General features: G+C 35.8%; 1 protein-coding gene across 1 annotated transcript in view; it reads right to left on the bottom strand.

Annotated features, from left to right (window-relative positions):
• fry (microtubule binding protein furry) overlaps nt 1-22,518 on the bottom strand; it is a 94,247-nt gene extending 71,729 nt beyond the window's left edge. The window contains exons 1-5 of the mRNA XM_089645876.1: nt 22,405-22,518; nt 20,752-20,883; nt 18,906-19,282; nt 16,880-17,076; nt 15,707-15,922 (exon numbers count right to left, since the gene is read on the bottom strand). Coding sequence (XP_089502002.1) covers nt 15,707-15,922; nt 16,880-17,076; nt 18,906-19,282; nt 20,752-20,839 — 878 coding nt within the window. The 5' untranslated portion in view covers nt 20,840-20,883; nt 22,405-22,518. The remainder of the gene's footprint in view (nt 1-15,706; nt 15,923-16,879; nt 17,077-18,905; nt 19,283-20,751; nt 20,884-22,404) is intronic.
• Nucleotides 22,519-25,417: the final 2,899 nt, after the last annotated feature.

Raw genomic sequence — 25,417 nt, forward strand, 5'->3', positions numbered from 1 at the left:
TCATCATGGACTCTATCGGGACATCATCTTAGCGCCTCGGCCATGTCCATGGCCAGCGCTATGCGAGTGCCTAGGATTTAGTTGCCATCCACCTATCTACTGCCGCCGTCGGCCGAGTAGTATAAATAAGCCCGACCCAGCGAGTCAGTCAGTCAGTCATCAGTTATCAATCTGCGGCCAGTGAATAAATCTCACGAGTGACGATCGGCGCGTCCCGCGCCCCGCGTCGGACACGTACCCGGCTTCGCCCGTATCATCATGGACTCTATCGGGACATCATCTTAGCGCCTCGGCCGTGTCCATGGCCAGCGCTACAACGGATTACAAGCGCCCTGGTTCCAGCGTCTCTGACCAGCGCTTCTTCCACGCAACCATGACCACCACGAGGACACGCAGCATCCTCACTGGTCACGCCGTTCCCGTTCAACCGCCTACAAGGTCTGCCGCACCTTCGGCCGTCTCGTCAGCACTGGAGTGCCTGAAGACCTACGTTCTTCACCAGTGCCTGACCTCCATCGAGTCCCGGTCACCTAGCGCCCAGAGTCGACTCACTGACCCGCGCTTGACCACCACATCTCAGCAACCGGAATATTCTTCTGTCCAGCGTCATCCCCTCGTTACGGCTACACTGACTCATCAATAAAACACATGTGACCTTCACAACTTTCTTTCATTTCGTGCCTTCACCACCTGATCACCAAAGTGGTGACCCCGACGTGATCTGCAGCCTGACGTAATTCTGCAGCCTGACGTGATAGTGTTACCTCAACTCACCGGTAACCCCGTCTAAAATGGGTGATCAGTTAAGGCATCACGGAGCATCACGCACCAGACCATCTCCGCACAAGCGCGGATAGTAGTGCCACCATGGTTATCTGAGTGAATCTTTAGCCTGTGTTGTGAACATGTGTTTTGCAAAATTTTTTTTTGTGAAGTGTCACAATTTAAAAGACGTTCGTCTCCGAGCTATTTCTTCTATCGCAGCCCTCAGCAAAGCTGCTGGGAAGGGGGTGTCTGTGGCGTCGAGAATAATCCATTGAATAATTAATAATAAACCGCTCGACCTACTTAGGTACGTACTCGCTGCCGAAATCAAAACAAAGCAACCTACCTGTTTCAAGTATCTACTCGCGACAATACTATCGCGCTATCAGTCTTACACATTACGAGAACTCGCCAGAAGGAACGAGTCTGCCGCCTATGCATAATTGCCACGCTATCGAAGGTTCCTGAAACATCCAGTCTGTGCGAGTGCCTAGGATTTAGTTGCCATCCATCTACCTACTGCCGCCGTCGGCCGTGTAGTATAAATATGCCCGACGCAGCGAGTCAGTCAGTCAGTTAGTTACCTACCAGCCGTCAGTCTACGAGGCTCAACGAGTGATCGCCCGCGCTCTTCTTACTAGCGCGAAAGACAACGTACCCGGTTTCGCCCGTATCATCATGGACTCTATCGGGACATCATCTTAGTGCCTTGTCCAGATCGCCGTTCCTGGCAAGCACTACTCGGATTACAAGCGCCCTGGTTCCAGTGTCTCTGACCAGCGCTTCTTCCACGCTACCATGACCACCACGAGGACACGCTGCATCCTCACTGGTCACGCCGTTCCCGCTCAACCGCCTTCAAGGTCCGTCGCACCTTCGGCCGTCTCGTCAGCACTGGAGTGCCTGAAGACCTACGCTCTTCGCCAGTGCCTGACCTCCATCGAGTCCCGGTCACCAGCGCCTGGCGTCGACTCACTGACCCGCGCCTGACCAGCACATCGTCAGCCAGCATCCGGTATATTCTTCTGTCCAGCGTCAACTCTCGTTACGGCTACACTGACTCATCAATAAAACACATGTGACCTTCACAACTTTCTTTCATTTCGTGCCTTCACCCCTGATCACCAAAAAAGTATACAATTTAAAAGACAATAAAGAGTATATAGTTTAAGATAGTATGTAAAATACATTAAAATAATTTGAAAGAATATGTCAAAAGATTTAAATACAATAGAATTTTTTTTTTAAAGTATAGAATATAAGACATACAGTAAAAAGTAAAGAATTTAAAGGAGAAAAAAAAAATATATATATATATATATATATTTTTCCCAGGTCCCACAACATTTATTGCGTCCGTGCGTAAATCCGTCTTTGGGCGTCCAGCACTTCTAGTTCTTTTTTTTAGATTGTTTTTGTGAATATTGCACTATGTTTTACTCACAATAATCGCTAATATCATATTTTTTTAATATTCATAATAATGCAGGTTTTGATGTTTATTACACTTTCATACATTTCTAGCGTCACGTACATACTCACGTCCGGGTGTATAATTTTATATATTGAAGGTTCCTTTTAATATAGGTTTCACGTCCGTTCACTCTAATTCAATTGTTACGTCTTCCGTATATTGCTGACTATTCTAATAAAGGTTTCACGTCCATACTGAATAATTTATTCTGGCGTCCGAGTGTATATTATTTGTTTGTTACATGGCGTTTTGAAGGTCGATTTCATTTTTACGTCTTCCGTATATAAGGCCCTTAATACTCTTGGATTTGTTTTGAGAGTTTCAAAAGGTACATTTAGGCCGTTGTTATGCCCCTTATATTATAAAACCCCTTAGGATTGCATGACTTATTCTGATATGGGAGATATATTTCACCTTAAAAATAATCAATATAAATATTGTTTATTTCAATTCTTTTATATATCGAAACAAATAGACATCTATATTTTTTGCAATCTTTTGTTCATTTTGAATATCTACTTATGTGAGACTTCTTATCATTTTTACCAATGTATCTTATTTTATTATACGCTTTTGTTGTAAATTTTTTTTTCATTGTACTTTGTTTTCTCTATAGTTTTAATTTTGAAGAATTTATAATAACTGCGATACTCAACTATTAAACTAGAATGTAAAAGTCTATCAGGTGTAATAAATAAATTAATAAATAAATAAACAACACAAAATATTTCTTACTCTTCTAGTGAACTTTTCACGTTCATAGTGAATTAATCAATTAAATACAGCATCTGTGGTTGAGAGGTAAGACTCTCGACTCGCAATCCGAATCCCGTAATCTGACGGTCAAACCCGGCGTGCCCAAATAATTTTTTATTTGTTTGTGTTATTTCACAATTAATACATTTAACACAATATAAAGTGTTTTTGCAACACGTTCCAGAGTGAAATATACTCTCAGTATCGCCCTGGTGTGAGACAACCATTCCGAATGGAAACGTTATTTCTAAGCTTTTAAATAATACCTAAGAATGATAAGCAGAAACATAATATGTGGAGTTTATTAAACATAATTGAAAAGTACCTACACGGCACACACGCTCATGTAATCTATTTAAAGAAAAACACTGTAAAACCATTTCAAATAAAAATTCTTGTCTTAGAAGAATATATTCAACATATGTATAATAACATTCTCTCTGATTCTATCTTCAATGTCACTAAAATAAATATAAAAACTCAATTAAAAATGTATTAAACGTGTACCAAACTGCATAAAATGTAATGACATATATTATGTAGTATTATTTTATAATAATCTTCTGTTTTAATAATCTCCTGTTTTAATAATCTCCCTCTTGAATAACGTTATATTTTTTACAAAAAAGCAAACAATACTTCTTTTTAAACCACTTTATATTTATTTAACACAATATTTGGGTTCAATCCAAACCGGTCGACGAAATATAAATTAAAATAAAGTGGTTTAAAAAAAAGTATTTGTTTCATTTGTATAATGTCAAGCCACAAAGTGTTTGCTTTCTTCGATAAATTTAATATTTTTTAGATAAATTTAAGTAAAGTGTTTAAATTTTTAGATACATTATAGAATAGTATGTTGAGGAAATCTGTAATTGATTCCTCAGTTAGGTAAATTACACATGTATAAATGAACCACATTGTAAACTGTTGATTTCCCTGAAATAAAATAAATAATATCAAACAATAAGAAAAGTTATGAGGTGGTATTAGAGAATTTTAAATTGATTATTTTTGTAACTGTTATAATTTTTCTCTGATATATCTAGGAGTAATTTATTAAAAAAAATTATACCGTTAAATAGTGATGTTGTGCTGTTGTAGTTCAAACTAGTGGTACGGTTAGTCCTCCAATATAAATAATTATTTTGCTTAAAATTAATTGTGGAATATTATTTTTATCAAAGAAATCTTTATGTAATTGAAGTACTTAATGTACGAGTATTTTTCATCAATTTTTGTGAGAGGGAAAACCTTGGGAAACATGTATTGTTGGATAGTAATATGGCTTGTTTAAGATAATTTTTATTAATATCACACTCACTCAACAACAGTAAACTAAACCAGTCACAAATTATTTCTGTCCACAAAATATTTACAATAAAACTTAACACACTATTCCTGTGCCATTGTGTTCCAGTGTAAAAGTTGTGAATCTGTTCATTTCTTTGTGTCCTCAACAATAAAATAAAAGCACCAAGTTTTAATAACAAATAATAATAACTTTACTTAAATTCAATATTTAATATTATTGTTACACCAAAGGCAGGTAACCTGCATTTCCGCACGCCTTGTGACCGTAGTAGGTACTGATACCTACTCATTACTACTTGTGAACTTGATTCCAGACAGTAATCAGGGGAGTTCAACCTACTATTAATTTTTAATTTTTATTAACCTAAATCCGAACTCATCATGAATGCGCAGACATACATATCCCTTGCACAAGATGCCATCAATGCACTAACAAATATTGTGATGGATCCCAATAACAAATTTACCAAGGAGCATATTGCCAAAATAATGCCCAAAACTAATAATATCCTAGGGTCCATAGGCCAAATGGCTGCAAGAATGGCTACCCTAGAAGGCGAATTATCAGTGTACAAAAATATTCCTTCTGCTGTTACCACTACTAATTTGCAAACAAATAACATCTGCGATATTATTGCTGAGATGAATGATCAAAATTTAAGGGAAAAAAATATTATAATATGTAACTTCCCCGAAAGCAAAGCAATAACCCAGACTGATATTATGAAAGACGACACTACCAGCATAAAAAAAATCATTTTCGACCTGGACAACTCTACCAATTCTCTTGACCTGAAAGTTTACAGAATCGGGAAAAGGGATACTAATAAACCGAGGGGTGTAAAAGTCGAGTTCCCTGAGTCTAAATGGCCGAAAATCTTACTCGGCAAAAAACACTTGCTGAAGAATAACATCCGCATGTACCCTGATCAATCAGTTGCTCAAAGGAACTATCTAAATAATTTGCGAATCGAACTAAAAAATAGGCAATCATCGGGTGAGCAAGACATTACAATCAAGTACATTAATAATCACCCAACAATTGTAAAATTAAATCCAAAAAACTGACCCACAAACTAATAATATATTATCAAAATGTAAGAGGACTGACAACGAAACTTCAAGAACTAAAATGTACATTACCAACGATGAATTACGAAATTTATGCTCTTACTGAAACATGGCTAAATGCTGGCATAAACGATCAAGAACTGGGGTTTTTAGATCATTTCATTTACAGAAACGACAGATGTCAAAGTTCCAGCAATAAAACAAGAGGTGGCGGCGTACTATTGTTAGTATCAACCAAACTGAATTCGAAGAAACTGAAATGCCTTCACAAACATCTTGAACAAGTGTTTGTAATGGTTTCCTTAAAAAATGAAAAACTTATAATCGGTTGCACATATATACCACCATCCTCCGGCCTGCAAACATATAAGGAGCACCACCTTGAAGTTGAAACTATGCGAAGAAAATTTCCTGATGCTACATTTATTCTGATGGGTGACTACAACCTCCCAAATATTGTATGGGACATTGAGAACATCGCGTCCTCGAGTCCGGACAACATCAATCATGGCTCCCATGAAATTATAGAAATGTCGAACTTTTTAAATCTGCATCAGAAAAACCATGTGTACAACATCAATTCTCGTATTCTCGATCTTGTCTTTACAAATTCTTCTAATGTTAATGTGTATGCCTCTGATGAAATGATTCTTCCATTCGATAAATACCAACCCCCTCTAATAATCAATTACCTCAATACTTATGTTAAGGTAATTGACCCCACGATTGTCAAGCGTAATTTTGAAAAAGCAGATTACCCAAAGATTATAGAATTTTTATCTACTTATAATTGGGCTTATGATCTCACTTGTAAAAGTTCAAGTTTAAATGAGGCCTTAGAATACTTTTACAATGTAATTTATCAAGCAATCGATAGATTTGTACCCCTACAAAAATATTACACTTCTAAATTCCCTAAATGGTTCGATTCTGAACTAATTAATCTAACGTACGATAAAAAAATTGCCCACAAACGTTATAAAATAAATAGAACGCTAGATGATTATATCGCATTCTCCATTCTGCGTAAAGATTGTACTAGGAAATCGAAAGTATGTTTCAAGAAATACACCAACAATGTTGAAAATTCTATTTTAACAAATATTAATAAATTTTGGAATTACGCTAACTCCTTTCGGAAAAATAACTCTAACTTTCCCGGTACAATGTTTTATGGGAAAAAAGTGGGTCATGACAAAAACGATATTGTAAATTTATTTGCAGATTTCTTCAAGAGTGTATATGTTGAAGACAATGACAACATATTATCTGATAAACCCCAATTTACCGAAAGCTCACTCAACTTGCATAACATCCATGTGGTAGTAGATGATGTTGTGACTTTTATCAAACAGCTGGATACCAGGTCGAATTCGGGGCCAGATATGATTCCCTCAATATTACTTAAAAACTGTATTCATGTTCTAGCTCTTCCTATTACTATAATTTTCAATTTATCCTTATCTACAGGTTGTTTTCCTGAAATTTGGAAAAGTAGCTTTATAACACCTATTTTTAAAAAAGGAGATAAATGTCAAATTGAAAATTATAGACCCATATGTATTATGTCATCACTACCTAAACTTTTTGAAAAGATTATATTAAGTAAAATCATGCATCAAATTAAACCAATTATATCAACATTTCAACATGGTTTTATGCCAGACAGATCTACGTCATCTAACTTATTGCTTTACGAAAATTTTATTTCTAATGCACTGTCCAAGGGTCTTCAAGTTGATACAATTTATACTGACTTTAGCAAAGCCTTTGATACTGTTTCTCATCGCATTTTAATGGAAAAATTAGAACACTTGGGAATAAGCGGCAACTTTCTCGAATGGCTTAGAAGTTACTTATCATACAGAAAATTATCTGTAAAAATTACCTCCACAACTTCTTAAACTTTTTTTTGCCTTAAGTGGGGTCCCCCAAGGTTCCCACCTAGGACCAATTCTTTTCCTACTATTTATTCATGAAATTTCACTAATTTTCGATAATATTCACTTTCTTCTATTCGCCGATGATCTAAAGATGTTTAAATCGATCGGTAATTCTTCTGATTGTTTAACTCTACAAATGAACTTAAATAAACTTTATGAATGGTGCATCGTACACAAATTACATCTTAATATCAACAAATGTCAAACGATCAGTTTCCATAGATCTAAAACCCCTTTATTATTCGACTACTCAATTAACAATGCCAATCTAAAGAGTTTTTGAATTCAATGACCTTGGAGTTATCTTTGACTCCAAATTACGCTTCTTGAATCACTTTAATAGCATTACCAGTAAGGGATTACAAATGCTTGGATTTATTCTCAGAATCGCTAAAGACTTTAATAACATAAAAACTATAAAATTACTGTACACGTCTCTGGTTAGAAGTCAGGTTGAATACAATGCAACCATTTGGTGTCCTCATTTCAACTCTCATTGTTTACAAATTGAAAAAATTCAAAATAAATTTTTACGTTTTATTAATTTCAAAATTGGTATTCCTATTATTGAAATCAATTATGTCAATTTACGCAGTAAACTTAACTTATCGAAATTATCTGAAAGGCGAAAAATATTTGATCTTCTTTTATTATATAAAATTGTTCATTCAAGGTTAGACTGCCCTGACACTATAAACTTGCTATCTTTACATATACCTCCAAAATATACTAGACGGAATATTTTATTCTACAACAATAACTTCGCTACGAATTCTGTGTTAGAAAGAATACATAGGTTGGGCAATGAACTAAGTGATGTCGCTGACATATTTAATTTAAACTTCAATACATTTAAAGCCAAATTAGTCCACCACTTTTTAAATGTAAATAATGTATAAGAAATCATTATATTTTATTTCGATCTTCTATTGTTTGTTTTATACTGTTGCTAAGAAGGAAATTTGTAATTTTTATGTACTTAAAAGCCCAATAGGGCGTCAATAAATAAATAAATAATATTTTTTGAATTGTCACAAATAGAAGTAGGCAAGATTTATATGCACCCTCCCCCCCCACCACAAGCCACGATTCCATATATTGTAGTAGTGTAGAATGTGCAAGTGCAAAATAAATATCTTTATGTATTTTTAATGATACAGAATTTCTAAGTCGAAAAAATATAAAGATGAGTTTTCTCATTCTGTCTACTGTGGAGTTAATTTGACTTTTCCATTTGATGTTATTATCGATAATTATTCCAAGATGTTCACACCCTAAGCACCCTGATCAAGTTTCTGAAGGAATTGCTTAGGTACCTGCTCACGCATTTAGTTCGAGTTGAATCCTGCAATCATACATAAAGATAGCAGCCAATAAAAATATGCGTTAAGAAAATTAAGATTATGTTTTATTTTTATTTTTATATTGAATTCCTCACAAGAGTCCCAACTGCTCCAGTCTGGAGCCAGTGAGACTATAGCATCCCCAATTGGGGTATATTGTGAGGCTGTAGGTAAGTGGGGAAGGGGAAGCGATGAGGAAGAGAAAGGTGGGGAAGACAAAGGTGGGAAAGTACCTGACTATTCAGATATAGTCACTAAACTCGGGTAAAGCCACAAAGTTTCAATTCTGAATGGTGGTCTTACACCCGGGTGATACTGGGAGTAACTTCCACACTGTTGATAATTCTCAGTCGAAGTATATTACAGTAAATATGACCGAATCGGATAGGGACACATTATCTCAGTTGGTTGAGTCACGGCATGGAAAACCAAAGGTCCTGGGTTCGAGTCCCAAATGTGACAGTGCCTTTTTCAGATTTTTCCGTTTCAGATGTTCGATTGAGTTTCGCTAATATTGTCTTCATTAATTAAAAATAATACCTAATCTAGATCGGCCACGGGTTCGCAATACTATCGATGTAATGCGTGGATACAGCACTACCATCGATATGTATTAAAAATAATAACTATTCGTGAACGGACGCAATACTACCAACGTAATGCGTACACCCAGCACGATCGTCGTTATGCATTAAAAACCACGCAGGATGCTTCTTAGTTCTGAGAGTCAAGCGGCATCGTTGTAAATTAACCCAATGTTGCCAAATCTGATGATTTACTCAACCAAACGCTCAAATAATGTACAACAATGTACTTGCCAATGGCCACGGGGACGCAGTACTATCGAAGTAATGCGTGGACGCAGCACTATCGTCGTTATGCATTAAAAACCACACAGAACGCTTCTTAGTTCTGAGTGTCAAGCGGCACCGTTGTAAATTAACCCAATGTTGCCAAATCTGATGATTTACTCAACCAAACGCTCAAATAATACATAACAATGCACTCGTGAATGGCCACGGGGACGCAGTACTATCGAAGTAATGCGTGGACGCAGCAAAACCGTCGTTATGTATTCATAATAATATTTCAGCGTTATCGGCCATGGGGACGCAATACTATCAAAGTAATGCGTGGATGCAGCACGACCATCGTTATGTATGTTAAATAATATCTACTCGTAATCGGTCTCGAGGACGCAATACTATCGACGTAATGCGTAGACGCAGTACGACCGTCGTTATGTATCGAAAATTATATCGACCGTCGTCGTATATTCAAAATAATATCTACTCGAGATCGTTCACTGGGACGCAATACTTTCGACGTGATGCATGGAAGCAGCACGATTGTCATTATGTGTTAAAAATAGTATATTCTCATGAGCGGCTACGGGGACGCAGTACTATTGACGTAATGCGTGGACGCAGCACGACCGTCGTTATGTATATAAAATAATATCTACTCGTAATCCGTCTCGAGGACGCAATACTATCGACATAATGCGTAGACGCAGCACGATCGTCGTTATGTATCGAAAATTATATTACTTCGTGGACGCGGCAAGATCGTAGAAATGAATAAAAACATACACTGCTCAATATATACATCGTGTAGCGAACCTGTCGGCAAAATGTCAACCGTTCAATATTCGTTTCCAGACATTCTGAGAGATTTTTTGCTTCCACAAAAATTTTTGCCATACGATTCTACATCGGGTAAGCATCGTTCTGGCCAATTTTGAGCTCAAAACATTGTAGCGTCCGTATATCGGACGCTGTAAGTCGGTGGACGCTGCAATGCTATGGAGTTTTTAGGGGTCGGACGCAACAAATGTAGCGGGATATATATATATGTACAAGAAGTTATTAAAATTATATACCTATAGCATCAAAATGAGTATGTATATTACTAGCTAAGCAAATGTAAAAATCTGGTAAACTGTTGATAATTATGTGCGAGTTACAGTGACATGTACGGATACATTATTCTTCAGCATTATAGATTCTTGTTTGAACTCCGGCTAATAATATTAGAGTGAAAAATTATTGTCACAATATTGTTCTTAACCTTTTAAATGCCAGTAGGTAGAAGTGTAGCTGTGCACAGCAGGCCGTGAATTTTTAATCAAAATAAATCATTTTAAAATCTTATTTTTAAAAATTAAAAACATTACACCTTGAAAGGATATTTAAATGACTTACCAAATTTATTCAATATTCGACGTTTTTGCTTCCCTTCACTTAGATAAACATATTTAAAAAAAAAAACGGGACATATGTATGATACAGAGGCTCAAAGAAGAGCGAGTAAACTCGCTATTTTTCTATGGCTGGCCTGCTGGGCACGGCCAAGAATGCGAGTAAACTCGCTCTTGGCACAGAAGCGGTTAACAAATACTGAAGCAATCCTAAAGTAAATGAAACCTTTCAGTGGTGTCAAACCAATTTAAATAATTAATGCAAAAAATAATTAATCTTTCTGTTAATATTATGGTAATTTAAAAATGAAAACTTTTTATGGTGGTATAGATTCATTTTTCCCTTAAAGAAAACGTTTAGTGATGGTATGGATTCATATGTTCCTTAAAAAAAATTTCAGATATCCGTTTATAGACACCGGTTTTAAATTAGTAATTGATCTTGATGTTTTGATGTCATTATTTAGTGCGTTGAATATTTTAGGTGCGATATGTGAGTATCGTCTCTGTGAGAAGGTAGTTTTGAAATTGTATCGAAAGCTTTAGACAGATCTAAAAAGCAGCAAGAGGTTTATTGCCTCTATCAAGGTTATCAGATATCAGTTTGGTAAAGGTTGCAATTGCATCTGCGGTACTACGATACTTGCGAAAACCATTCTGGTTATTTGATAGAATTTTATTATCTCCAAGGAACTTGAGGAGTCTTAGTTTTACTACCTTTTCAATGATTTTGGAAATTGTGCTCAATAGGGATATTGGCCTGTAATTATTGGGAGGATCTGTCACCAGATTTGAATATGGGGATTATTGAAGCATGTTTAAGATATTTTGGGAATATGCCAGATTGGAGGCTTAAGTTTATAATATGCTGGAGAGGCTTCAAAATAAAAACTTTCAGGTGCTTAGTAAGTTTAGTAGAGATGTCTATTCCTGTTGAGTGGCTACTTTTTAATGTTGAAATAATTTCTATAATTTCTAGTTCTGTGGTGGGATTGAAAATAAATGGACTATATCTCAAGAGGGCCAGGGATATTTCTTTAGCAAGGTCATGTTCTGAAACATTATATCTGGCCAAGATATGATTGGAAAGGTTAGGACCGATTGAAGTAAAAAATTCATTGAAATGGTCTGCGTTTTTTCAGATTCATTACTTGTATTAGTAAGTGAAATGGCTCCAATGTTGATCTTATTGATGGGTGTTGTCGTTTGTTTGGTGTAAGATATGTCCTTTATAATATCCCATTTTTTTTCTTGTCATTTTCGGCGTTATTGATTTGTTTTTTATAGTAATCTTCTCTGGCCTTTGAGGTAATTTTTTTGCACACATTTCTGTATTTTTTATAGAATAAGTTAGATTCGTAGTCTTTGGGATTTTTTTTACAGATTGCGTGAAGTTTATCACGCTTATGGATAGAATGAATTATACCAGCAGTTATCCAAGGTTTGAGTTTAGTGCCATGGCGTTTAATTTTGTGAGTTGTGTTGGATATGGCATTGGTTAAATGATTATGTAGTGTGTCGACAAGAGATTTGCAGGTAGAGTTGAGATCATTCTGTTTGTAAATATTTGACCAATGTTTCTGAGACCAGTTGAAATAGTGTATTATAGGATATTTTCTTTTGTGAGATTTCACGCGGCAGCGGTTTGTGTGTTTTGTGCAAAAGAGAGGTTATGGTAGCGTAGTGGTCTGTGGCCGTGCATTGGTATACAAGGGATCTGGTTTTTAATTTACATTTTGAAAATACATAATCAATACAACTTGCTGAGAGACAGATACTATGGTGGGTGCTGTGATGGCTGGAACGAAACCTTGTAGAGTTAATTGATTTATATATCCATTGGCTTGAGGATGAATGCAATTAATTATATTTACATTAAGATCACCAATAATAAGGATATTATCACAATCATTCACGCACGATGAGGAGTGATTTAGGGACTTTAGAAAAGGGGTTATGTTAGATGTGCTAGGTGATCGATATATAGAAAAAATGGTTACATGTTTATCTATAACAATTTTTAGACAGTTAGAGTGATTGGTTACGATTTCGTTTACTGAGTGAAATATGTGATTTTTTATGTACATGATGACTCCATCATTTTGAGTTAGGTTATTCCGTGTGTTGTAGTGTGTGTAGTTTGTTATGTTTTTAGGAATGTAATTTTCATTGATCCAACATTCACTTAAAATGATTATGTCAAAGTCAGAATTCAGGTCTGTGAGTACTAACAACAATTCAATAAAATTTCGGTTTATGCTTCGAACATTCATTGCGAATATTTTTAGGGCAGATTTAGTTAATATTTGTTGAACTACGAGAGCATTATTTGTCTCTGTACATGGAAGTACAGGCAAGTTATCTAATTGATCAGCTATTTCCACCATTTATATTGTTTAAAAAAAAAAATAGAAATTTTAATAAAATATGTCGCAGATTTGACGCATTATTTAAAGTAATATTTACATGTATTGAAGAGATTGAGATTAAGATTTAAGACAGTGATGAGGTACATACTTCTCGTGTTCATATAGAATATCTTTGGGCTGGAAGTAACTAGCAGTATTTTACTGCTGATTATTATAAAGAATTTTAGGTACATCAAAAATATATAAAAGTAAGTTATGTAGCTAGGTAATTTTAGCCTACAGGTTGTTGGGTGCGGGAGATAAGAGGTGTTTGGTTTTGTCATTAACTCTTTGCACGCGGCCGTATCAACTGTTGTTACGGCAAAAAGTCCATACTCACACGCGGCTGTATCAACAGTTGATACGGAAACTTTGATGGCCGATATTCCAGCGCTCTTTCGTCATAAATGTATTTCTTGCTCACTTGGACATTCGTAGAACTATCACGATGCTGACATCTACAAGAATTTCTCAAAAATAAAATTGTATTTCATAAAAAAAGATCGATAATCAAGTGCGCCTCTTCGCGCCTTTTAGTCCTTTAGTTTACATTTTTGTCAACGGATGGCGTTAGTACTAGTATGTCATTCATAACTTTTCATAACTAAAAATGATAAGTGATCATGGTGTCCCACTTGTGTCTATCAACGCAGTGGCTTAAGTACACACACGCCGAGTGAATGGCGGGACCACATTCAAAAGATATGGTACATCTTTGTATGAAATTTTATGTTTTTGTTTTTATAAACATCTAAGAGTGTTGACATACGAGGATTTGTTTTCATATTGTGGAGAATAATCTATTCTGTCTATATAGTCCAATAAATCATGCCAGAATGCTATAATTTGACATTTAATTGCGTGCATAGGTATTTGAAAATATGTACCGCGTACGGGTTTGGATAAAACGGAGCAAATTAACGCGTTCAAAAGGTTAATAATAATGACAGGAGTTCCAAAGTCTTTTCGTACATACACTTGACTTCCCCTGGTCCAGGCGAATTTAAATAAGTTATCACTCGTAGCCTTTCTTGCAAGAAACCATAGGTGTTTTGCTCGAAATGTCAGGTGTTTCGATATGTATACCTGTGAGCTGGGTCCTGCAATTCCAATGGCGGTGGTGTTGAGATTGTCCTCTCTGGTGGTGGCTTGTTTGTTGTACTTTTTTACATCATTCAGGAAATCATCACGGTCATTGTTTGTTTTGAACCTTATTATAATATGCCTCCTTTGTTCTTTGGTGACTTTTTGGGTGACGCGGTACGCTGCATCAATGTTTTTGGGTTGTATACTAGGGTTAGTAGTTTTTTGAATACTAAAAATGATATTTTGTAGGTTTTCCCCATTTATTTCAGGGATCCCCCTAATTTCTACATTTTTTGATCTGTTTTGCCTGTCAATTTGATCTAATTGACTTTCAATTACGTCAATTTTGGCTTCAAGGTCACAGTTCTTTTTTTAAAGTTTTTTATTTGTGTCCTCTAATTGGTAGACGCGGAGTAGAATTTCCTCATACTGTTTGCTCATGCGCTCTAGAGTGGCGAGAATTTGTGTGTTTTGTTCTAGTAGTTTAGTGAGCAGTTCGTTATCCAAGGGTGTACTACCGCTGGCTTTGACAATAGGCACGACACATAAGCATTGCTTGCATTTAATCTGGGCACGCCGCTCCTTACTTAGGCGACGGTAGGAGCTCTCAGCTACTCCACTACACTGCAGATGATAAGTCCCTTTGCACAGCGTGCACACAAACACAGACTCGGCGGAAATAGTAGGTTCAGAACATGCTTGGCAGGCGTTATTCATGTTGACGATATAAGCGAGGTGAAGTGATTGGTATATCTATGATAGTAGTAGTGACTTCGTTCTGTTTGTTTACACTGTGATGACAGTTGAGATTTTTGGTTAAATATAAAAGAAATTACCGTACTTTTGGCTTGGCAACTGCAACTTAATATATGAAAATTACTTTAGATGTTAGTTGAATAAAAAAAATCACTGCTAAGAGTTTAAAAATCGGTATTTACTTTTATATTTTGTGGAACAAAAAATTTATGTGATCACTGTAACACTTGTTATTGTTGTATCAACATTGTTTGACTTTTCAGATAATAAGCTATTGTTTTGCTCTCACTCTTTCTTCTTGAGCCAAAGGGACAGGCTTGCGGTGTCCACCATCGGGGCAGATTAATATTGACGGCGTTTTCGTGGATTCCTATTGTCTCTGTGTTAAGCAATTTGATAAATGTTGGGCTTGTAGTTTTTAGGCTCAAATTTGAGGAGTTTTTGAGGAAATGCACGGCTGCCGCGAATTGTCAGGTGACAAGGAAAACATAGTGCAACAACGTATTTATCACACAAAAGTCAGCAAACTTAACAGAAATATGTTGTGTACTATGTTAGATTCTCTGTTAATTTATTGAGTAGGTACTTACCCTTCTTTGTAGTTGAAGTGTTTGAAGGCCAGGTTCTCGATGTACTGCACGAGGTCCTCATGGCCTGGGTGGAAGGTGAGCTGCTTGAGCACCTCAATGAGACCAAGGCAGAAGAGGAACTCCACGGCGAGGTCACGACGCTCTGCCTGCAGCTCCTCCGGGCTGCGCTCCACCGCCTCAGCCACGGGCCCGCTGCCCGACACGATGTACATTATGCTGCAATCAATAATTACCCGTAATAATAACACAATCATTACCCGTAACATTTTTGAGAGGAGTGGCAAGAGTCACAAAATGTGATCCAAGTGAGAACCTCGACCATCAGTTTTGCTTAGCATAGAACCTCCGCTACTCCACCAGAGAAGTCACAAATGAGGTGGCTTGGACATGAATTAAGAATGCCAGAAGATCAACATCCACAATAAATACTGGAGATATGCTGTAGCCGCCCTGGGCAAAGTTGGGGAAAGCAACTGCAGAGGTTGCGCGGGGAGAGGCTGGGCCTACTATGGACGAAAGCTGCTGAAGTAGCCCAAAACAGAGACACCTGGAAGAGGATTGTCAAAGCGATAGGACACAGGGAAGAAGATGAGACAAGACTCTAACCATGTCATTTTACTTGTTAATTCCCTATACTACCAGTAAGTCAAAGTTCTTTAAATAACTACTAGTTCTGAGACTTTGTAGACTTTGCGTAATGTTGATTACTCCATCCTGCCAGCTCGAAACAGACGCTAAGCTCGTGCGCATTGGTAAAATAAAAAGGTACTATCACGGAACACACAAACAAATTTACAGTCAGATGAAATGAGTCAAGTCAAAACAGGACTTTGCTAAGCTCAGCCAATTAATAATAATAATTGATTAATTAAATGAGAAATCATGGAATAATTGTCTTAACTTTACTTCTTCAAATACCCTAATTGTCCAGAAGGTTTTAGATTTCAAAACAATTTCTACAAAACATTCTGAAAAAAAAACTAGTTTGCTTGCCATTTAGACATCACATATAGTTGCAGTAAGGATCACTATCAAAAATCATTATTCATTTAGTTTTATGAGGAATCTTTAATGAACTATCAGGCAAGACAGCCGCGATGAAGCCAACAAATAGTTATTTAAAATTAATTAGTACTTCCTTGAGAAGTCAACAATAATGGGAAATAATGTTACCTTTTATTTTTCTCTTGCTGTGGTTTCTTAGCTTGGTCGCTGACATGCAGTGAGTGCTGCATCTGCCTCTCGAGCCAGCCGAACAGGGCCCGCAGCAGGGAGGGCAGGCAGTGCTCCGCCACCGTCCCAAAGGCACAAAGGATTTGATCCAGTTGAGGGTCTTCGCCTCTTTGTAGTGTTTTGGAGAGGGGTTTCTCCTACAAATATTCAAACAGACTGAATAAAAATAGAATAGGCAGAAAGGATGGATCGCAAAACAACTCTGTCTTAAATTAATTTTAAATGACCCGACTTAATTATTTGATGCACTTGATTGTGCTGTGTCTTCCACGGCCGTCCAGTTCTTCTACTATTCACTTTCCCGTCATATATTCTTCATATAAGCTACTTTCTCCGTTCATCCATCCTACATGTCCAAAATATCTAAGGATCCCTTTCATTACATTAGCATTGCATTCTTTCCGGATCTCCACACTTATAATACGGTCATACATGGCATTCAATTGGGGTACAAGTAGGCGTAAGAAGTTTGGTTTTCGGTCCCTCAATGACTGAATTTGAAAAATGTCACGGTTTCCCTTGGAAAACTTCTTAACCCATTCCCTCTGAGCATAATTATTATTTCGGGCCGCCATACTTTAAGCCTCTCGACAAAATGTTTATTTTTACGTAAACAGTAGTATGACTGTACTGTTTATCTGTTGACCTGATTATTAGGTTTGACTACAAATTATTTTGTCAACAAAGCACAGGTTTGACATTGTGTGTATGCATAGCTTTATAGTGCAATGCAAAGCATGAAAGTGACCATGAAGGATTGAGCAATTAAATGTTATTCTTAACCTAGTATTTCTGGAAACAGTAGACTTTGCGTAATGTTTATTACTCCGACTTGATTAATGTTGATAGCTCGCAACACTCATCCGCTCTGGAGTAATAGAAAGATACTATCGCACAAAGAAATTTACAGACAGATAAAATACAAAGTGGTTGAGTCAAAACAGGACTTTGCTACGCTCTGTTAATAATTTAAGTAATAATTATTTTTATAAGCAATAATTATTAGCCTGAAACACTCATCCACATTGAAAAATCTCCTGATAAAAGATGCATGACGCCAACGGGAATTTTTCAATGTGGATGAGTGTTTCAGGCTAATAATTATTGCTTATAAAATAATTGTTACCCTTTGTGCTATGCATAAAAAATCTTGTCTTAAACATTAGTTTACCAAAAAAATAATAATAATTTAAGTCTTTAAAAGTTTGTTTAAGTCTGGGAAGTCTTCCTTCCCAAAAAGGATATTTTTTGCCACCGCTATAAAAAGCCTTTTCTTTATTATAATGAAATATGTGGTACATGAATTTGAACTGAAGACGGAATAATAAAGTTGTGCAGATCTGTGAAAAATCACAGGATAATTTAATTTCAATTTAGAAAAGGACAATTTAATATTTTCTTTTAAAAACATTATATTACAGGATGGTACTTTATCTTTTGTCTGAATTCCTTAAAGAAACAGTTCCAATTTTGAAAATAACACTTAAATTCAATGAATATCCGAGTTTTAGAATTCATTGAACCAGAGACAGACACACAACCTAAATAATAAATATCATTAAAAATTCTGTGAAATATTGATAGACACAATGTTTTTTACACATTCCAGTGAATTTGTTTCAAAGTGACTGATACTCATTGGAAAAATAAGTAATTTTTGAAAAATCAGACTTGGCATTATTATATACCTATGTATTTAATTAAACGACTCAAAGTCCTATCACCTTTACTTAACTTAACTTTAGTTTTAAAGCAAACAAACATTTCCAGGTTACGAATAACTTGACAATATTTGAAAATCTCTTACTACCACCACAGTAAGCGGAAAATGTTGCTTGTGTTGTGATGGAAGACTTAGCCAGCCGAGGAATTGAACACACTACGCCTGGGTGGGACCCAAACGCGATGCCAACTCAACCACCGACCGACATCAATCACTGAATGGATGAGATAAATAAATTATTACCAATGGTTCAGTCATCACAATCTCCATCTTCCTCTCAGCCTGAATGGTGAACTCGACGAACAATGTCCGCATGACGAACTCGCCGGGCTTCAGGTCAGTGTCCACGGCGGCCGGTGGGTGGCTGGGCCGCTCCTTGTGTGCGCCCCACGGCAGCATGGTTCCGCGCGTGGGCATGATGGTCATCATGCCGCTGTGCTCTGGCATGAACAGCGAACTCTCAGCCCGGGGGCTGAGCGCGGCTGGCGGCACCAGCGTGCCCGTGGAATCGTTGTGCGGGTCTGATGCCTGGCTATCCGACAATGACACCTGGCCCGAAGACACCATCGTGGACTCTGAGTCGGTCTCGCTGGACAGGGTCGTAGACATTTCTTCGGGACCTTCAGCAAAGTAACGAAGCAGCTTTATTTGTTAAGATTTATGTTAAGATCTCGTCACTAATGTTATCGGATTGAATCAAAGTATAAAAATGTACCAATGATCGCATCTGATAAACAATTTACCGGTTTTCAAAAACCTGCATTAAAGCATTTTCATCAAATGTGAATGTAGACCAGAGTTGCTAATACATATGTTCTAACATACCTACAAGAGTTCTACTAAGTTCCTTTACCTTCAAAATGAAAGAAAATTCTATTGAAATTAGCATTTATTTTTTATTTTCTAGTAATTTTCTGAACGAAAAGCTTTAGAAATAAACTTTTTTTTTAAATTTGCTACAAACGAAAACGAAATATAGTGCGTTCCCACAATTATTGTAAAAAATATTTTTCAATATGGTTGGATAATCTAGAAATGCCCAGAATCCCCGCATTTTCCGCACAAAAGAGCCATAAAAAACTACATATTGGAAAGTGGAAGGAATGGGAGAGGGCACCCGGAATGATATAATCCAAAGTGCTCATAAACGGTCCAAACAAATACTCAAAATGGACAAAAACTCAATGAGGGAACTGGTAAGACTACTAACCACTGCCACCTCAAAAGACACACGCAGCTGATGGGAGTAGAAAACATCAATAGAGACTAAGAAACTGCAATTTATCTATGGTGCTTATGTCTAACCTTGATGGGAACAAGGATCAAGTACCTGGGAAAAAACATTATGGAACCAGGAGACAGCTTAATATCCAACAACAACCCAGGTAAACATTAACAAAAGGACTCGGTTACTGTCAAAGGAATGAGGTAAAATAGAAGATGGCACAACAGGCCATTGGCCTGAGTGCTCACAGGAACTACGTAAACCATCTCAAACCGTAACAAAACAAACATCTCCATACCATTTCCCCTTCCACCTGATCCCAGCTTTCCGAAAATCCTCTGTTATCTAGTAATTCTGTCGCTACACAAATGCAGTTCTTGTCATAATAGACCCTAATACAGTACAGTGATGTGGGGAAATGCGAGTCAAAATCGAACAAATTGAATAATGACAGAATATTAATATAAATATATATAATAACTAGTGGGCACTGGCAGACTTTGTCCTGCCACAGACCACCTTCTATGTAGTTTGGTGTAGGGAAGTTAAAATTTGAGGTTGTATGTATTATTGGACGAGAAATCTAAATAAAATTTAAAAATAATTAAAATCTCAACAACACTGAGATTTCGCCACATATCGGGTCCAAAACTATCCTATTTTTCAAGCTGGAACCAATCATACGCATTTACAAAATTTCATTGAAATCGGTTGGGCGGTTTCGGAGATTAGCATGTACGAACAAAGTGACACAAGATTTTTATATATTAATCTGGGTTGGTTGAATGAAATTGTCTCCTGGCAAGCCTACCTTTCTACTGGGCATAGCTTAGTAGCTACCCATAGTAGACATTAATATAGTACCTGCAGAGTCATCGGCTGACTCTCTCTGGGAGGCGCTCTGCCCCTCCGTGTCGGGGGGGGACCCTTCCTCGTTCTGTAGAAGCAGCATACTGGTGTTAGCCGCTACTGCACCGCACCAGGGGTCCCAATCTACTGGAAGGCAATTCACTGTCAGTGAAGGAAATTTCATTCCAAATATTACACTCGTTATAAGCTAATGCACTCCACAGTAGACCTCCACTTTCATAGTTAAGGATCTTTACGGCTCGACCATGGAGGTATTGAGGGTGAGGTTTTGAGTATAATATTTTTGGATACGGACCCTAAATAAAACTCCCAAGAGCCTTTGAATGAAATGATGAAGAAATAACCAAGTTCACTCCTTCCTTTCCTTAATTTTTCAAGCGCCAAAGTACCCATTGGATATGATAAATTTGTATATGTTGAGCGCCGGCATATCTATATGGTAATCTGACATTAATAGATTCAGTTTTTGTGATTTTTACTATCGGCACACTACGGACAGGGTCGTCACAAGGGCGCTGTAATAGCTGTTAGATATTATCAGCACTTTGGCTCCTTGGTAAGTCGGCACATGGAGTAGACAATTGCGCCTGGACATGGCCGGCCCTGACTACCGAAGTATTAAGTCGCAGGAACTTGGTGTTCCAAAGGTTAAAAAGATACTCCAAACTGAGGTAAAAAAATGAGTCTCAATAAGTACCTAATTCAATGACAATACTTTGATTCAACTAAATTACAATAAGAAACAACTATTTCTGTTGTCGGAGATGGAAAATAGTGCAATTTGCTACAACTTCCATTCTTCTTACACATATTTATTAAAACTACACTTTGATTCAACTTAACTATAATAAGAAACAATTATTTCAGTTTTCAGAGATGAAAAGTAGTGTAATTTGATGGCTATTACTTTAAAATCAAAATTAATATTTTATGTCTTTTGTTTGGCGGCCATCTGTCATATCGATAGAACCATAACCTATAATGTATTATAAAATAGGTTTTTAGGATGTTTATTTTTTCTTTTCTTATTATTACCAATCTGAGAACCTAAAACCTATAGCTTGGGTTGGAAAAAAGATTTTGATAATTATTTATAGTGTACCTAAGTAATTTTTATTGAACACAATGCATTTTGATACGAATTCTCATGCAACAAAAATATTTACACATTTAAAATAACAAATACTAACAATTTGACGTGTAAAAACAATGCTCGATTAGATAAAACGTCAAGAAAATTAACACAAAAGGAAATGGCGTGCACAACGCATTATGAAAAATTATTCAAGTAATTCATCGCGAGGAAGAAAAAATAGCAAGAAACTTAAATGTCAACCGAAAGAACAACAACATCATAGCATAACAGTAAAGTGAATCGAACTCGATCAGCTGTTTCAGATGAATCATTATGTAGATAATGCAGGACAGGTCAATTGTATTGGTCCTGCATTTTAATATCCGCTTTATATGCAGCATAACATGGAATCCCCAGGCATAAGGCACAAATAATGAAGCCTTGTTTGTTGTTTGTGTATTGTTGAAACGAATCAACTTCGTCGGATGCTAATAATACGTCTTGACTCTAACAACATCAATTAGGACTATGGATTCGATGATTTAAAGCTCTTCAGTAGTGAGATTACTTACCATTGGCGTGTTTGTATGTAGCGGTGTACAAATAATTTAACTTATACTTGCACTAATTAATATTAAAACTAAATTTCAATTCTCAGCAACTAAACAGCTCGTACGAAATGTCACGGTAAAATTACTATAATTATAATTCAAAGACAATTTTCGCTTTCTATGGAAATACGCAAAATTATTGCCATAGATTAGAGTTTTCTTTCGTTTTTCATGTCTTCGTTATCTTAAGGTCTGTTCACACAGGCAATTTATGTAAAGGTTAATACTTCAAAAATAGAGTCTAAAGTTTTAAAATATTTTCATTAAAAAAAAAATTGTTTGTGAAAATTAAAATCGTTTCCTAGTGGACTGGGTCTATTACAAAGGGTATATTATTAATGTTCAATAACTTAACTATTTAAAAAAAACATTATTTATTAAAGTCGTAAACTGAGAAAAGTTTCCTCAAATAAATAAATGATTTAACTTTCTCATTCTAAACTCTAAATTTAACTGTTCCGAACATACCCACTAGAACAACACGACACAATACTCTATTCCACTGCAGTGTGAGGTGCAACTATTTTGCTAATTCTCCGATACAAAGGTTTCAAACTGTGGAAAATCAATACTGGTATTATTGATACAATAGGTGATATTGATATGTTAAATGTTGACTTGGTGAATTTTGTAGACCATATTCTCGTACTTAGGACCTAAATTATTTAATATCATGCCTAATGCTTGGAAAACGAAAAGTACAAATGTTTTGCGCAAATTGGTCAACGACTGGCTCCTTGATTTAGGGAGGGTAAAAAGTGAAGATATGTTGATCAATAGATAATCTCATTATAACAAAAATATATATGTAAATATAAAACACTGATACATCATTTTTTAAAGTCCATACAATACAAAAACACATACCTATTTATCACCTCTGAACAATTAAGGAAGTTGAGTCCATTTTTTAAATTTTTTTTATCAATGTTCGCATTCAAACTAAAATACTGGTATTTTTTTTTTTAAAGTCTGTTTTCATAATTAAATTAATTCTCAAAGTTTAAATTTTATTAAGCCCGCCAAAACGAGCGGAATCCGAGCGGTAAGAGGCGGGGTGTGGGTGTGACGTCATTCAAACTGTGAGAACCACGTCGCTTAAACATTTTGTATGGAAAAAAATTTAATTCTTCAATAAGGAATTCCAGTAAATTTTTTACCAATTCTAACCGTCTATTAGAATTGATGTTATTAAAAAAAAAAGAAAATTGATTAAGATTTCATAGTTCAATTAATATTTTAAGTTAGAATATTTGCTTCTCCCGCCGGGCACGGTATTGAAAACGCTATTTGCTGACCGCCGCGCAGAAAAGTAAGACCAAAAGTAAAATAACGGTTTACAGCCCAGTTCAATGTGAGACTTTTCTGCGTGGAGGCCTGAAGTGTAATCACATGTATAATAATAAAAACTTCTAAGCGATGCAATAAACAACATATTATTATAAAGCACTATACGAATATGTCTGTCACTGTCCCGGAAAGACAAGGGTCCTGGGTTTGAGTCCCAGATGTGACTGTTTCCTTTTCTGATTTTTCTGTTTCAGATTTTGGTTTAGAAATCACTAATATTATCTTCAATATTTAAATATTACAATTTGAGGTTTTACTCAGTAAAGTTATTCCAAAAAATAAATAAAAACTAAATGGCCAAAAATCGTTTTTGTACCTCTTGTTGGATATTTGATATTTTACAACTTTTCAGATTTAAATTATACTCATACTCATATGTAATTTTACAGCTGTGGATAAAACGAAGTGCTGTGATATGTGGTGGTCCGATTCCTAACCCTTCCAATGTTATATCGATTTTTTCGTATTTTTTTAAATACCCAGTATAATACCAATACTAGTTGCCATCTAAAAAAATTCATAAAAAAGTGCATTGTTTTCTGGATTTTTTTCTTTGGGTTGAAAAAAATGTCAAGAGATAACCAAACAATATGCACATTTTGAATTGCAAATAAACTCAGGAATCACTAGTTTTTAAGTTTAAGTTTGTCTTTAAGTCTGTTGGGTACGTCCTGATACCTGATGACTTTTCAGTGAGACAGAGTGCTGAAAGATTGAAAAATATGGCATTATTCATGTTGTTATAGCTGAGTTGTATGAAGATTTCTTATTTTAGCAAAAACCAAAAATAAAAATAAAATATTCATGCAAAAAATTTAAAAAAAATAATTTTCAGCTACAACAACATCAATAATGACATATTTTTCAATCTTAGCACTATAGCCCACTGATAAGTCACGGACCACCCTTGCCTGATACACTCAATAAATGTATACACGGTGTCCGGAAACTCGTAGTACAAGCGGGAAACTGGAGAATCTACACCACATGGGGAACCCAAAAAAACATAAAGTTTTTTGATTTGAGCATTTTCAAAAAAAAAAAAAAACCAAAAAAAATATTTTTCGGCTATTTTAGGGTTAAAGTTTTTTCTGGTGTTTAGGGTTGAATAACAGATGTTTTAACCCTGCAGAGCAGAAATATTTTATGATTACACCGGGTTAAATGAAGGATGATTTCAAAATAATGCTTCAAATCCGAGTTTCTTCATTTGTTTTACTTTCAAATAGTTTTAATTAGTTGGGTACTTTGATCTTCAGTAATAATTTATAAGAATTTGATTAAAAAAAAAAAATCAACTTCAAACTCGATTTACTCGATAACGAAAGCTCAAATAAAAAAAATATATACTACAAAATCGACTCCAAATGTGATGTAGATTCACCAGTTTCCCGCTTGTACTACGAGTTTCCGGACACCCTGTATAATACATTTTTATATTCATAAATTGCATATATATTATATGATTGTAATATATATATATATATATATATATATATATTGCATATATATTATATATATTGTAATATATAATATTAAGAAATTATAACATTATACATGGCTCTAATAATGAAATAGACATTTTTAATGACCAATTTAAACACTTAAAAAAAAAGTATTACCT

The sequence above is a fragment of the Hesperophylax consimilis genome, chromosome 23 (genome assembly GCF_061612785.1).
Source record: "Hesperophylax consimilis isolate HC1 chromosome 23, BYU_Hcon_1.0, whole genome shotgun sequence".
Taxonomy (NCBI): domain Eukaryota; kingdom Metazoa; phylum Arthropoda; class Insecta; order Trichoptera; family Limnephilidae; genus Hesperophylax; species Hesperophylax consimilis.